General features: G+C 33.8%; 1 protein-coding gene across 1 annotated transcript; it reads left to right on the plus strand.

Annotated features, from left to right (window-relative positions):
• The first annotated feature begins 10,163 nt into the window (after window positions 1–10,163).
• On the plus strand, window positions 10,164–14,487 carry LOC114727540 (uncharacterized). Its single transcript, XM_028914242.1, has 6 exons — window positions 10,164–10,479; window positions 10,682–11,179; window positions 12,400–12,549; window positions 12,996–13,079; window positions 13,351–13,778; window positions 13,870–14,487. Exons 1-6 carry the CDS (start codon window positions 10,164–10,166, stop codon window positions 14,485–14,487), a joined length of 2,094 nt encoding a protein of 697 aa, XP_028770075.1.
• Window positions 14,488–16,461: the final 1,974 nt, after the last annotated feature.

Consider the following 16,461-nt stretch of genomic DNA (forward strand, 5'->3'; position numbering starts at 1 on the left):
CTTGTTTCCAATATTAGGTTCTGTTCTACTAAGATCTATGTAAGTACGTGCTTCGCGTCTTATTACTTCATGTATTTTCTGTTGAATAAGAAATTTCTGATCCCTTTGAATCTTATAATGTAAAGCACCATGCGTGAAGATTGATAATGTTGTGACTATAGCAGGAATACATATGGGCCTTTTATAGTTTGAATCCAAATAAGGTTGAACAATTTAAATTTAAATTAATAAAAAGTTTAATTGTATTCATGAGCATTTTTCCATCAATAATAAGAAATAAAGTGATGGTTGAGATTTTTTAAATTCAAATTTAAGAGATCAAAATCATCAATGCAATAAAACGGAAAATTTTATATTCTTTTTTTAAAATATTCAATGAATTAATATCACAAAAAAATTACTATCACTCCTTGGCTCTCTTGGTGTGTGAGAGAGAGTACCCCGTCAAATTAAAGCCTCAAAAATCAAGCTGCTAATGATCATTCCTTTCAAGATATCATTGATGACTGTTTTCATAAGTTTCGCACATATAGAGAATGTAAAAAGCTCTGCTAATTATGTAACTACATAGGGTCTTGAAATTATAAGATCGTTAATAATGGGTTTTCCAAAAAAATTAAAAATGGGTAATATGGTCATTTAAATAATCTTTAAAATCCCTATTTAGATTTATTTAAATTGTGCAAAAAGCTAGAGTTCAATTTTTTTAAATTCAAATTTTTTGCCATATTTTTTCAATTCAAATTTATGAGATTAAAATTATTAATATGTAAGATTTATTAAAATCTCCAATTAATTAATATGACAAAAAATCACAGTATGTTCGTGTGAGAGAGAGAGAGAGAGAGACAAGATCCGCGGGATCGTATAGTCATCGCATGGCATTGGCAGACCAGAGTAGCCCCTATAGTTACTTTTGCGTGGTCACTACACACTATCACCGTACATCAACTGGTTCAAGCTCTCCATGGCCATTACACGTACGTGAGGGCCGCGAGCAGGTGTCCGTGAAATTATGAGGAAAATTACAGTAAAATTTTAAGAAAAAAAAAATTATTAAAGAATCTCAATAACAATTTAATCAGTTTATAATAACAAGTTCTAAAATAAAAAATAATAACTTTTATAACTTGTTTTGTAATTATTTTTTCTCTTAAAATCTCATTGTTATTTTCCCGAAATTACTCCACGGGGAGCCAGGACCTTTTCTAGAAGCACAACATATTCTCATCCTCTCGTTCAAACGAAATATAACGATCTCCCCTTCATTTTAAGGTAACTGTCACCTTAATTTGGAGTTATGCGTAAATACCCCAATGTTACCGGAATGAGAGAGCAAGAGAGTAAAAGGAATAATAGTGAGACGAAACTGGGAGAGAAAACAATTGAGCTTTCTCATTGTTTTTCCCCCCCTTTTTGCCAATCCACATGACTTCAACATTTTGTTTTTGCCAGCATATGCCTTTAACTATTGAAGTAAAGAAATAAAGAAATAAAGAATAATATAATGACATTAATCATAAGAAACTTTCTCTGATCATTTATTGGAGAGGTTTCATGTTTAGAACATTCCTAAGACTTAAGGTGATGGACATTTACACATGTAATGTTTATCCTCCTTCCTGTTCACAATGTAACACATTAGTTAAGCTTTCTGGCAAATGAAGGAATATTGATTAAATTATTAATTTGTTTTAAATTAATAAAAGTTACCTATTTTACTCTTATTATGGAATGTGATAGGGAAATTCTTTCATCTCTTTTCTTCATTTAAAACTGTCTTTCCTTTTGCGATAAAAGCTAAAGATAAAAATTTATCATTAATTACTCTATCAACCTCTTAATTATATTTTGAACCAAAATTTTCTTCTAAAATACTTCTTATAATTTGGAGAAGAAGGAATAATAAATAGAATCGATAATGTTTTATTAAAATCCTTATTCTTCCTCCATTTTAAAATATAAATCTCTTTTTTTTGGTGAATAAAATATAAATCTTTTAAAATCGAAGTTATGCTTACAAATTTTTTTACCAAAAACAGGAGTGTGTATTATTAATCACCCAAAAAAAAAATCAGAGTACACGAGCAAATAGCCAAAACCAAGAAACGTAAAGAAGACCAAAAGAAAACTCACAGTACGACTTATCAGAAAAAAATTGACAAAAACTATAGAAATTATTGACTACGTTACCAAATTTATCCTTAGTTAACGTGATGAATAAATTAAAGTTATTGAAGCAAGTAAGGATATATCAAAATAGTATTAGTAAATAAGTCTTCTTTTTTCTTTGGCCGAGTAAATACTTCTTTAAACTTCTAGAAAGTCATATAAAACACGAAAATGTTTAAGACTCACCATAATTTGAAAAAGAGGGATATTATTATGATGATTAAGATAAATACCCCTCATTTATTGGAGGATGAAATTAAATTATCCTGTCAAAAAAACTTTATATTTTCTTGAAAGCCTAAAGCAACAATTGTCTTGAAACAGAACTCGACCCGAGTGAATATATATGCTCCTGTCAGCTGAGATGCTAGGAGCTGCAAATGGTCTAGAACACTGTTGGAATCTGGGAATTAGGAAAGTGGAGGCATGTTGCGATTAGGCAGGAGCCATCAACCTTTTTCTCTAGAATCAAGCCAATAATCATTCCTTTGAAGATACCATTGATGATAGCATCAAAATTTTCGATTGTTTTCATAGATTTTGCATAGAGAGAATGTAAAATCTAACTAATTAAACAGTGTCATGAAATTACTGATTTTTTCCCTTGATCTTTGTATTGTTTACCTTCGATTGTGAACGAAGTTTCCGTTTTATTATTCATAAAAGGAAAAAAGATAACCAGCTCCCCAGAAATGACGTTAATATGAATGATAGTACATCAAGCCTTATCTTGCTCATAGTCATTAGTCAGCCCCTTGGCCGTGTATTGACTATTGTGTGGTCACTGCCATCGGACATTATGAGGCACTTTATGGCCGCGTGACCATGAGGGCTGAGAGTAGGTGTACAAGTGTAGTGAAATTATTTCAAGGGGGAACAGCATATTATGATATTCTCATCCTCTCGTTCACACGAAATATAACATGTACCCCACGTTTCAAGATAATTGTCACTCTATGCGTACTGATTTAAGTATAGCCGATAAAACAATTGAGCCTATCCAGTCAGTCCATTTAAACTCATTCAAGCCGAGGATCGGGATCATCATTTGGACCTTTTAAAAATAAGTAAAAAGGTTGGTTCTACACAGTAAGCCTTATCTCGATCACAGTCATTAGTCAGCCACAGGGCAGTGTACTCACTATTGTGTGGTCAGAGGGTCGAGAGTAGGTGTTCAAGTGTAGTGAAATTATTCCAAGGGGGAACAGCATATTCTGATATTTTCATCCTCTCGTTCACATGAGATATAACGTGTCCCCCACGTTTCAAGATAATTGTCACTCTATGCGTACTGATATAAGTATAGTTGATAAAACGGTTGAGCCTATCTAGTCAGTCCATTTAAACTCATTCAAACCGAGGATCGGGATCATGATTTGGACCTTTTAAAAGTAAGTAAAAAGTTTGGTTCTATAAAGTAAGCCTTATATCGCTCACAGTCATTAGTTAGCCACATGGTTGCGTACTCACTATTGTGTAGTCACTATCTTCGGACATTATGAGGCACTTTATGGCCACATGACCCATGGGGGCTGAGAGTAGGTGTATAAGTGTAGTGAAATTATTCCAAGGGGAACAATATATTCTGATATTCTCATCCTCTCATTCACATGAGATATAACGTGCCCTCCACGTTTCAAGATAGTTGTCACTCTATGTGTACTGAGTTAAGTATAGCTGAAAAAATATTTGAGCCTGTTTGGTCTGTCCATTTAAACTCATTCAAACCGAGGGTCGGGATCATGATTTGGACCTTTTAAAAGTAAGTAAAAAGGTTGGTTTTATAAAGTAAGCCTTATCTCGCTCCCAGTCATTAGTCAGCCACAGGGTAGTGTACTCACCATTGTGTGGTCACTGTCACCGAACATTATGAGGCAATTTATGGCCACATGACCCATGAGGGCCGAGAGTAGGTGTTCAAGTGTAGTGAAATTATTTCAAGGGGGGACAGCATATTCTGATATTCTCATCCTCTAGTTCACACGAGATATAATGTGTCCCCTAAGTTTCAAGATAACTGCCACTCTATGCGTACTGATTTAAGCATAGCGGGAAAAACATTTGAGCCTGTCCGGTCATTCCATTTAAACTCATTCAAACCGAGGGTTGGGATCATGATTTGGACCATTTAAAAGTAAGTAAAAAGGTTGGTTTTATAAAGTAAGCCTTATCTCGCTCCCAGTCATTAGTCAGCCACAGGGTAGTGTACTCACCATTGTGTGGTCACTATCACCGAACATTATGAGGCAATTTATGGCCACATGACCCATGAGGGCCGAGAGTAGGTGTTCAAGTGTAGTGAAATTATTTCAAGGGGGGACAGCATATTCTGATATTCTCATCCTCTAGTTCACACGAGATATAACGTGCCCCCCACATTTCAAGATAATTGTCACTCTATGTGTACTGATTTAAGTTTAGCTGAAAAAAAATATTTGAGCATGTCTGGTCAGTCCATTTAAACTCATTCAAGTCGAGGGTTGGGATCATGATTTGGACCTTTTAAAAGTAAGTAAAAAGGTTGGTTCTATAAAGTAAGCCTTATCTCGCTCACAGTCATTAGTCAGCCACATGGCAGTGTACTCACCATTGTGTGGTCACTATCACCGAACATTATGAGGCAATTTATGGCCTCGTGACCCATGAGGGCTGAGAGTAGGTGTTCAAGTGTAGTGAAATTATTCTAAGGGGGAACAACATATTCTGATATTCTCATCTTCTTGTTCACACGAGATATAATGTGTCCCCTAAGTTTCAAGATAACTGCCACTCTATGCGTATTGATTTAAGCATAGCGGGAAAAACATTTGAGCCTGTCCGGTCATTCCATTTACACTCATTCAAACCGAGGGTTGGGATCATGATTTGGACCATTTAAAAGTAAGTAAAAAGGTTGGTTCTATAAAGTAAGCCTTATCTCGCTCACAATTATTAGTCAGCCACAGGGTAGTGTACTCACTATTGTGTGGTCATTGTCACCGAACATTATGAGGCAATTTATGGCCACATGACCCATGAGGGCCGAGAGTAGGTGTTCAAGTGTAGTGAAATTATTTCAAGGGGGGACAACATATTCTGATATTCTCATCCTCTAGTTCACACGAGATATAACGTGCCCCCCACATTTCAAGATAATTGTCACTCTATGTGTACTGATTTAAGTTTAGCTGAAAAAAAAATATTTGAGCATGTCTGGTCAGTCCATTTAAACTCATTCAAGTCGAGGGTTGGGATCATGATTTGGACCTTTTAAAAGTAAGTAAAAAGGTTGGTTCTATAAAGTAAGCCTTATCTCGCTCACAGTCATTAGTCAGCCACATGGCAGTGTACTCACCATTGTGTGGTCACTGTCACCGAACATTATGAGGCAATTTATGGCCTCGTGACCCATGAGGGCTGAGAGTAGGTGTTCAAGTGTAGTGAAATTATTCCAAGGGGGAACAACATATTCTGATATTCTCATCTTCTTGTTCACACGAGATATAATGTGTCCCCTAAGTTTCAAGATAACTGCCACTCTATGCGTACTGATTTAAGCATAGCGGGAAAAACATTTGAGCCTGTCTGGTCATTCCATTTAAACTCATTCAAACCGAGGGTTGGGATCATGATTTGGACCATTTAAAAGTAAGTAAAAAGGTTGGTTCTATAAAGTAAGCCTTATCTCGCTCACAATCATTAGTCAGCCACGTAGCCGTGTACTCACTATTGTGTGGTCACTGTCACCGGACATAATGAGGACCTTTATGGCTGTGACCCATAAGGGGCGAGAGTAGGTGTACAAGTGTAGTGAAATTATTCCAGGGCGAACAACATGTTATGATATTCTCATCCTCTCCTTCACACGAGATATAACGCGTCCCCTTCATTTCAAGATAATTGACACTTTATGCATAGTGATTTAAGTATGGCCGAAAAACTAGGTTGAGCCTGTTGGATGAGTTCATTTAAACTCATTTAAATTGAGAGTTAGGCTTATGATTTAGACCCTTCAGAAACAAGTTGAACTGTAGGGTCTAAAATTAAATAGGCTGACCTGTTCAAACTAACCAAATAAATTTTTAAATTTTTTTATTTTTTCTTACTTTAAAAAAGAAAACTGGTTGCATGGATTTGCATTTTTTTTCTATATTTTTTTATTCTTTCAATTAATCTTCAAGCTCTCATTCGTTCTCACAACTAATTGCATAGTTTTGCATATCGAGATAATTCACTAATTTATAAATGAATCACAATTATTTATGCTTTTAATTGCTCAACTTGTCTATAATGTTGGTTTATTATTTGTTGCGAAAAATGCATGTAATATTAATGATGGAAAATAAATTATTGATATTTTTAGAAGTCAAGAAGAGTTTGTTACTAGTTAAATACAATCAAATGTCCTTGTAATTGATGATAATGATGATGAAGTTTCAAAAAAATGATGATGCTACTACCACCTACATAATGTTTCTTAATGTGAACTTAGTGTTTGTTTAGTTGTTTAGTATGAATTTAGTGCTTGTTTAGTTATTTATGTCTGTCTTCTATTTAGTTTGTGTATTCCATAAACTCTCTTGCACTATGATTAATGTTTTGGATGTTTACATATGATGATTTTTATATCTATGACTTAATTTTATTTATATTTATACTTTTACTAATAATTTTATTGTTTTATTTTCATTATTTTGATAAAATATATTTAAAAAAATTAAAAAACTACATTTTTCATTAAACTGGTCAAAAGCTTGTGGTCTTGAGCCCAGAAACTTGAGAATCAGGCCTAAAAATTTTACTAATTCTTAGGATTCGAGCTTAAACAGGCAGAAGCGGGCCGCTTTCCTAGTACTAGATTTGAGTCAATCAATACCCTAAATTTTAATAACGTTAGCAGCGTGGGGAGGTAAGAGAGAGAACAATTGAGCATTTGTCATTCACCTTCGGGGCGTTTAATTCTTCGGAGAAGTTGTTTTTAAAAAAGTATTTTTATATAAAATAAAAAAATTTCTTATATATCTATTTTGTATAAAAATTATGGTTTGGTTTACACTCAAATACTATCTTATTTTTCTGTTGTTAAAAATCTATTCAAGAGCTATAAGGATATAAAAAGGCTTGGAAAAACAGCGCCTTGAGCAAATATATATAAAAAGTTTGGAAGCTGAGAGAACAACACGACATATGCATGTTAATTATAACGAGATAAAGATGAATAAAGTTAATTTACGGTCATGGGAGTTGATAAATTCTGTCTTTTCCTCTCATTTAGAAAATTTATAAATATTTTTGTATCCAAATAAATTTTATGATACCCAATACTCTTTAATATAAATTTTGTTATTAAAAATACACTTTAAAACTAACTTCTTGAGTTCCACTAAAAGTAAACTAAAAGACATTAACGGTGTGATGTCAGATATTTCTTTTTGACAACTTTATATTCATTTTTATATCCAAACAAATTTCATTGTGTTCAGTGCCTCTTAAAATAAATTTAGTTGTTAAAATTACATCTTATCTCACCGTAAAATTAAAAAAAACTCATTAATTATTAAGATAAATTTAAATTAAAACTTATAAAATATTACACTTTTTTGGAATACAAAGCCCATAAATAGAATCAATATTCTTGGCCTTCGTTTGCGAACCAAGTTTCCGTTTTACTATTCGTGAAAAGGGCAAAAAAATTGAACAACTCGAAAACGACGTCAATTTTGGAACAGTAGGCTAGTGGGGTATAGTCATTAAATATATACACACACATTACGGAGTTGAACTGCTCTAGTGCCGGAAGATTACTCGTGGAAGAAAGAGAGCCGCTGATTTCTGACATTACGGAGACAATATTCCTTGGAAGCCACGTACCTCTGACTTTTTTGTTTCCATTCTTTGAAGGGGCTAGTCGGCAAGCCAGGGTGAAATCTACTCACGTGCTCTTAAATCTCCAACCCAACGGTCACGACATCTGAAGTCACCTAGCGTCATTTCCGGCTATCGTTCAAAAGGCCAAAGGTAAAGTGACTATAAAAAATATTTCAGAAATAATTAGAAAAGTTTTGGAAAAGTTGCAACAAAAACTGTGAAGACTGTGCAAATACAAATCAGAACTTGTTATAAGATTTGTATAGATTTTGATAATAATTAAATAAAAAATAACAACAAATTTTAACAAAATATCTGATTTGTAATTTCCCAATTTTTACTGTCTTTTTTTTGTGATTTTTCAAAAAAAATTGTCACATTTTCCTCTCAACTTATCTGTTTATAGGATAGAAAGAAATTTTTTTTTAATTCTATTTATAAATAATCTTATTAAATTTTTAGCATAAATATACTATTTTTTCAGCATTTATTATAATGTAAATAGTTTATTTTTAAATATAATATTTATGTTAAATAGAGATAATATTAAAAACTGTTCTATTTTAAAGGATGAGATAATATAGTCTGACGTTTTTTTTTTAAAGTTTGCTTTTGTTTCCGGATGAATTGTGTATTTTACTTTCTCAATATGCAAGAATTGGTGATTATAGTGCTGAGGAGAAAGAGGTGCAAGATTTAGACAAGGGCATTGTATTTAAGTTTAAATAATGGTAGGGCACTTCATGATTATGTCAGATGAATAATTTTTCTCTCTCTTTCCCTCATTAGCTCTCGTTCTCTCGGTTTCGAATGTCTCTCACGCTCATTCTCGTCTCCTCCGCCCGAAAGCAGAACGTTGCAGCCTCTCCACTGTGACGTCCGTCGGATCTTCACTATCACATCCGTCGCGTCTTCCCGTGAGCGCCGTCCAGTGCTGGGACCCTAAATGCATCGTTTGTAATGTTGTAGCAGTCAGTCCAGTGATGCGCACAATGATGGAGAAGCCGATGGTTTCTTAGTTCCCTTTTGCTTTTCCCAATCCACTGGTTTGGGGTCCTCCACTTACCCATCAATCTAAGCCTTCTGACCAGTCGCATCGTCGCGTGTTCGATTTCGCGTCTGCATATCTAAGCATCTTCCATTATTGGTCGATTCCCCTCCACGATCCTCAGCGGTAAGATTTCAGGGTTCTCTTATTCGATTGCCAAAATTGATTGTGCGTTTTGTTCTTCCTTGATTCCATCCTGAGATTCTTAACATTTCTTTCCTGTTTAACACTAGCTCGGATCCTAATTATAAAAGATAATTAACTAGCATAAGGAAATTGAAAAAAAATTAAGTTAGTTATTTGTAATAAACAGGTGTATCTTTTTTAAAATATTTTTACTTTTAGAAAGACTAGAATTACTATTATTAGAACTTAGAAAGTCTATCTCAGAAAAAAATGCATAAACATAAAAGATAAAGCAGATTGATATTTTATATTTAGGAATAAAATAAAAATTAAATAAGATCTTGTACTAGAAAGGAGGCAATATAAATTAAGATTTTAAAATATATTTCGGTATTTAAATTTCTCTTTTTCATATTAAAATAATTCAAATTTATTGTACTATTTACTTATTCTTTTATCATTTTTTATTTTTTAATAAAATTTATATCTATTTTGATAATTGAACAAACTAAACTCATTTTTATTTAATCATAATTTCAATAATTTTTTTTACTTAATCTAATTTTTACAAACCAACTTTTATAAAATCTTATCTATATATAATTTATATAACTTAATTTAATTTTTACGCAATATAATTTTTTTAAAAAAATTAAATTAAAAATAAGTTATTTTTTTTCATCTAATCCCAGTAAACCCATATTATTAGATTCTGATTGTCATGTCGAAAGATATCAAATTTGAATTTTGAAAGTCCGTTTGGAAATTAGAGGCATGATTAATGCTTCCATTTTCTTTGTTGGTCAACAATTAGCGCTTACTTTGCAACCTGCATTATTCCGCCATAATCATATCATGTGAAGATATTCCAAAAAACAATCCCTTTTATTTATTATTAGTATTATTTTGTGTTGATTAGGAGGCTCAAATTTTCGCCGTCTGCAACGTAACAGCTTTGGTTAATTGAGCTATGGAAGGGAGGCGCAATTTTAACGACATAGTTGCAGAGCCACTCACGAGAAAAAGCCCTGGTGATTGGTTCGAATGGGTTCGGAACTATCTGATATCTCAAGATCTTTGGGAAGTGACGAATAATAGCGCAAGACCAGACGAAAATCATTTGGAAGATTTTGCGAAATGGAGAAGAAACAATGCTGCAGCATTGCACATCATCCGTATCTCTTGTGGGCCTGAGAATCATTCTCGTATAAGGGGGGTCTCTGAAGCCAAACTTGCATGGGACACTCTCTATGATACCTACTATACTGCGCCACGCCCTTCCCCGGGTCAGTGCCCTATATATTTCGTTAGTGGTATATGTGGAAAAATTCTTTAGTAATTACTAATTGGGGACAACAGCTCTGTCACAAGACAGTCAACTCCACAAAATTAATTTACTCAAAATATATGGTCCTTCTTTGTTTGCAAGGCTATTAATAATTCTCTCATTGCCCTCCTACCCAAAATTTAATTGAGTGGTGATTACAGAGTTAACGGAGGCAGAAGAATTAGAGATGAGTATTCTGCACAAGGCCATAGCTAAAAACAACTGGTCGACTGTGAAAGCAATCATTGATCGCCATCCCAAGGTATTGAACGTTGATTTTGCGACGTCAATGGGCGAAACACCTCTTCATGTGGCTGCAAAGTTTGGGCATCTGGGCATAGTAGAGGAGTTGGTGAGATTAGTTCCAGAAGAATATCTGGAGATACGCGATGCTTATTATAACAATACTCCGCTTGCAATAGCTGTTTCACATAGTGAACTCATCCCGGTTGCAGCATGCTTGATCGGCAAAAACAAAAAGGCACTTGAAATTCCAGCTGAAGACGACTCCGAGATTCCTGTTACCTCGGCTTTTTATTCTGGCCACAAGGAAATGGGACGTTATCTTTATTCTGTCACTCCTTGGGAAGCCTTCAAACCAGAAAAGGGCACTGTGGGGCCTGAGTTCCTCCACGCCTGTTTGAGAAGTGGAGAACTAGGTAGCATAACTACTTTTAGATAAATAATTTTATACACAGCGTACTAATATATGCGTTTCATTTTCATTTGGGTTAAGGTATATTTTAGTCCTGAAAGTTTTCACGAAGGAATTGTAGGTATCCAGAAATATTTTTGGAAGCGATGTGGCTCCAGAAGTGGCAAACTCGTGGCAATGTCGTCATATTTCAACGGAGTTGAACGGTCAACCGTTAGTTGACCAATTTGTGTTGAGGTGGATCTGCCATATAGGACAGTACGCCACATAATAAAAATGAAATACCAAACATGTCCCTTTCTTCTTTCTGCTCCACCATACGTTCTTTGGGAAGAAACCAAAAGCAAATGCAGAGCTGAATATTTCTGGGCTTACCTTCAGCCCTCACTGTTCAAGCTCTTGTTCTGTTTTTATTTTTTTTTAATATTTCTGGCTTTATAATCATGTTTGCTGTTAGTTTTTGAATTTGGATTTCAAAATCTATGGTGATTTTTTTTGTTGATTTTAATTAATGAAGTTGGTAATAGTGAGGCTTGTATATTTGGAGAGCTACTGTGAAGAGCTGAAGATACCCATAAATATCATAATCAATCCAAACTGCCATTGCTGTGTGAAATTTTGGCCGACACTGATGCTATGCCAGAGTCTCTTTGATGATCTTAAATTTTCTCTATGACATGCTTGAGTCTCCCGTATGAATGGCATTTTGAAATACTCCAATTAGTTGAGACTTGAGTCTCCTGAAGAAATTAAGAGCAAAAACATGAAGGTTGCCGTAGGTTGTCGAGGAGGATAGTGAGAATAACTAAGAGCAGGGGCGCGAATATCTAGAAAGAAGATGAAGAAGCCATGGAATGATCTAAACTAAAATTCTCCATGGATGCAGATGATGATGATGAAGGGTAGAGATTTGCATTTTTCTAGATTCGTTTTTCTTCTCATATTGGTTAATTGTTGATCTGGGTTTAAAGTTTTTTTATGGGACTGATGATAATGGTGCAGGGGAAAGGTTTCTTTTATTTATTTATTTTTTTTCAGTAAGGATTGTGATGATGTGGCATGTTATGTGACATAATATTTAATATGACAGATCCACCTCAGTACAAATTGGTCAACGAAAACTTTCAGTACAAAAATGTCAGTTTACCCTTTTCATTTTCCCCCGTCAGTTTATACATGTGGCCTTTTTCCATTTCTCATACTATGATGTTGGTGCATAAATAGATATTGCCTTGGATTTGCTCCGACGATGCAAGGAGCTGCTTTTTGCTACTGACATAAATGAGGACCCAACAATTCAGAATATTGCACGCTATATTCATACTACTCTGCACATAAGTCGACTTCCGTTCTGGGAGCGATGGCTGTATCACTGTTAGTGCATATTATTAATTTCTGTTTTTCCCTACAATTTTCTTTATGTTGTTTGCTCATTTTAATTATGACGATGAGGATAAAGATGGCGAAGACGAAGTTATTTTAACTGCCAGTGGTATTCATCTACTAAGGCTCTTTGAAAATTTGGTGAAACGTTTATGAAGTATTTCCAAAAATAATGTTGGCAAAATTCCAAAAATACAATTTATGCAATTAACTCTCAATTTAATGGAAAATATTATCTCTGACTTTATTATTATTTTTTTTGCAACTATTATTTCTGTCTTTATGTTTCATACAAAACAATCCCTCAATTTATAGGAGGTGGCGGCAATTAATTGACACTATTTTTGTAACTTACTTGTAGTTCCTAGTTTTTTGTTGCAATATTATTGAAGAAGAAGCTTATGTGTTCCATTTCTTTGATCACATTTGGGTGGAAGATACCAAAATACCATCAACCACAACCACCGGGCATTTCTGCGTAGATATTCAGCAAGAAGGCGAGAGCAACCAAGCTGGTCAAGGTACAAAATTCTCTCTCACTTTAAAAGATGAAATCAAGTAATATTATATAACTATTATTATAGAACATCGATTATACAATGTAAAGTTACGTTTTTCAATTTATTCATTATACATACCAAAATCCATGTCAACAGGCCTAGGTCTATTCCATTGGCCCATCTCCAGCATCTATAATTTTTTAGGTATGTATGCAAGTATACCAAAAAGTTTCCACAGAACTTAAATGATGCCCTTAATATTTTAATTCTATTTGATTTACCAATGGTGCAGGAATCAAGAAAATATACGAGATGAAGGTGCAGCATGCAAAAGCAGCTGAAATTCTAAACTTCGTTTGTGACAATCTGATATATTTGAATGACGTAAAGAAGGATATGGTTAAAAAAGCACTGATATCTGTATCTGAAGAAGAGAATGTTGAGTTTTTGTTGCGAGTAATGAATGCAAACACAGAATTAATAACGCTAGTCAGTTATGGTGAGCCAGACTTGTCCATTTTCTTTGATGCTATTAAATATCGTAGAGCTGGGATTTTCAACCTCCTCCGTGGTTTTCGCTTTAAGAATGTGGCGGCGTCATCTATTGACTCTGAGAGAAATACCTTGCTGCACGTGGCAGCCATGTTGGCTCCTTCTACCTACCTTCATGGCATCCCCGGCGCAGCATTACAGATGCAAAGGGAAATGCAATGGTTCATGGTTAGTTAGAAGTGAAATTTAATGCTTTTTCCTTCGATAGTTTGTGTCTTTCATTAATTGCTTATTATGTACTTATTTTCTGCAAGCATAGGCCGTTCGCAGTGTGATGGATCCTGGAGATAGGCTACTTGTAAACAAGAAGGGGCTGACACCCATGCAAATTTTCAAAGAAAACCACAAAGAGCTGAGGACTGAAGGAGAAAAATGGATGAAGGAAACAGCGTCTTCTTGCTCAGTTGTTGGGGTTTTAATTGTTGGCATCATGTTTGCTGCAGCTTTAACGGTTCCTGGAGGAAACAATCAGGATTCAGGGTACCCAATATTTATGAAGGAGAAGTTATTTAAAGTTTTCATAATTTCAGATGCACTTTCCTTGTGTTCGTCCACTATTTCTCTTCTCACATGTTTAGCAATCGTCACATCACGCTATGCAGAAGAAGACTTCCTTTTCTTACTTCCTACAAAATTGATAATAGGTCTTTCTATGCTGTTTCTTTCTATTGCAACCATGATGATTTCCTTTTTAGCAACCATAATGATCATGGTGCAATATAATGCTTCACATTTATGGGTTACTCTTCCTGTTATTGTCTTTGCTGGTATTCCAGTAACCCTCTTTGTATTACTACAACTCCCTCTTCTTGTTGAAGTATTGTGGGCTACTTATGGTCCAGGCCTCTTCACGAAGAAGGTGGTGAGGTGGCCATGAACTGTGCATGTAGTTATTTCACATCTTAGCATGATATGTATTATTTCCTAGAGGATGAAATATGTACTTTATGTATTTTCTGTTGAATAAGAAATTTCTGATCCCCTTGAATCTTATCATGTAAATAAAGCATCTGGTTTTATTTTTAGCCTAATCGTATCATCATGCTTTGCACATCTAGATGAGGTGAACAACGTTGGCAGCTCATTATTGAATCTGCAGTAGGGTCCGTTTTCATGGCCCTCTACAAGCTTCATGTGTTTGTACGCACAGTAGGTTTTCACCGTAGGGTCCGAATTTGTTGTTAAAATAATGTCACATGAATATATTTTATAGAAGATCTTATTGTCCTTTGACTATTTTTTTCCTATTATTTTCGGAATGTCTGGCTTTTCTTAATTATTTAATAATGAATTATTCCAGCAAATCCCAACAAAAGTAATGAGGTGCATGTGCTGACTGCTTAACCGTTAGACTTCAATTTGATTCCCACCCGTAAACCGCTGTAACTTGTCAACAAATTGATCTGGTGGGGCCGCCAGCCACCACCCCAAAAGTATTAAGGCTGGAGCCTAGCCTTAACATATTTATGCCCATATATTTTAATTATATAAAATAAAAATAAGAAATTAAAATAATTTGAAAAAGATCCACCGTCTCTGATCATAATTGTTTCCTATTTCCTTTTACACAATTTTCTACCACCATTTAGAAAAAAAATAAATAATTAAATAAAAATTCAAATAATATGAAAATGCAGCACAATCTTTCATTCACGTACTTGTGTTAATAAAGAAGCATTATTTATGTTCACCCAAAAAGAAAAGGAGCATTATTTCTGAAAAAACTTTGTAGCAATGACAAATTAAAACCGGCAAAAACTGTTTCGCTTTCATTTTACCCAACTGTTTCAGGTTGTTGGAGGGGGAAAATAAATTTTGAACTTTCTCAAAACACTGAAAGATTTGTTTTATATATATATATATATATATATATATATAAAGTAGAACAACAGTTATATGTAGTTGTTTCTAAATATCAGAAGCATGATTGAATCAACACAGATAAAATTAAAAAAATTAATTTGTATCAAATATAATATTAGTATAATATGAATATCTGATACATTAACTTTTTATTGAACAAAAACTGAAAATAAAATGAAATTACCAATAATTTTTTTGATTATTATGGAAAACGCATAACAAACATTTCTTAAAATATGGAGATTATTACTATCCTCAATTTCTAGTTATTTATAGTATTATTCAAAAATAAAAGTGATTATGAAGAATGTTTAATATAATTTGAGGAATAACAAGATTTTTTTAACGTAATTAAGTACATCGATACCTTTCGGCTGAAAAAATTTCGTTAAAACCTATAAATTAATGGTTGACATAATAAAAAGTTTTGTTATTTTAAGTTATGCCTAATTAAAAATAATTGTATTGAACAAGGGCATATATTCTGTTTAATTTGCACAAATTCAAACAGGCACAGACAGTCAAATGTGATGCATAACTTTAGAACTTTGGTGCACAAATTACTAAAAACAAGATTTGCATAACAAGATGGGGAAATTTCTATAAAAGGAACTTCCAAATTACTAAATCTCAAATAAAAAATTCCTACAAAAATGTGTTATTATTTAGTAGTAAAAATATTTTGTATTACATTCAACACCTTGAAGTGTTTTCTCAAATGTATCTAGCTCTCTAAAATATTTTGTAGTACATTCAACACCTTGAAGTGCTTTCTCAGATATGTCCAGCACCGTGAATTTTTTTCTGCATCTAGTATCTCAAAGTATTTTTTTAGATGCATTCAACATCTAAAAATATTTTTTGATGCATCCAGCGTCAAAGCAAAAAAAAAATTATTTCAGAATATTGGATACACCTAAAAAATACTTCAAGATGCTGGATGCATCACAAAATATTTCGAAATGCTGGATGCATATAAGAAAATACT

Source organism: Neltuma alba, unplaced genomic scaffold (genome assembly GCF_004799145.2).
Source record: "Neltuma alba isolate B1F8T4 unplaced genomic scaffold, ASM479914v2 tig00012484_pilon, whole genome shotgun sequence".
NCBI classification, from domain to species: Eukaryota; Viridiplantae; Streptophyta; class Magnoliopsida; order Fabales; family Fabaceae; genus Neltuma; species Neltuma alba.

Bases quoted from the DNA above. Each gene is read 5' to 3' on its own strand.
- LOC114727540 (XM_028914242.1), top strand. From the start codon at position 10,164: ATGGAAGGGAGGCGCAATTTTAACGACATAGTTGCAGAGCCACTCACG. The intron at 10,480-10,681 runs GTCAGTGCCCTA...TGGTGATTACAG, and splicing joins TGCGCCACGCCCTTCCCCGG to AGTTAACGGAGGCAGAAGAA. The intron at 13,080-13,350 runs GTACAAAATTCT...CCAATGGTGCAG, and splicing joins GAGCAACCAAGCTGGTCAAG to GAATCAAGAAAATATACGAG.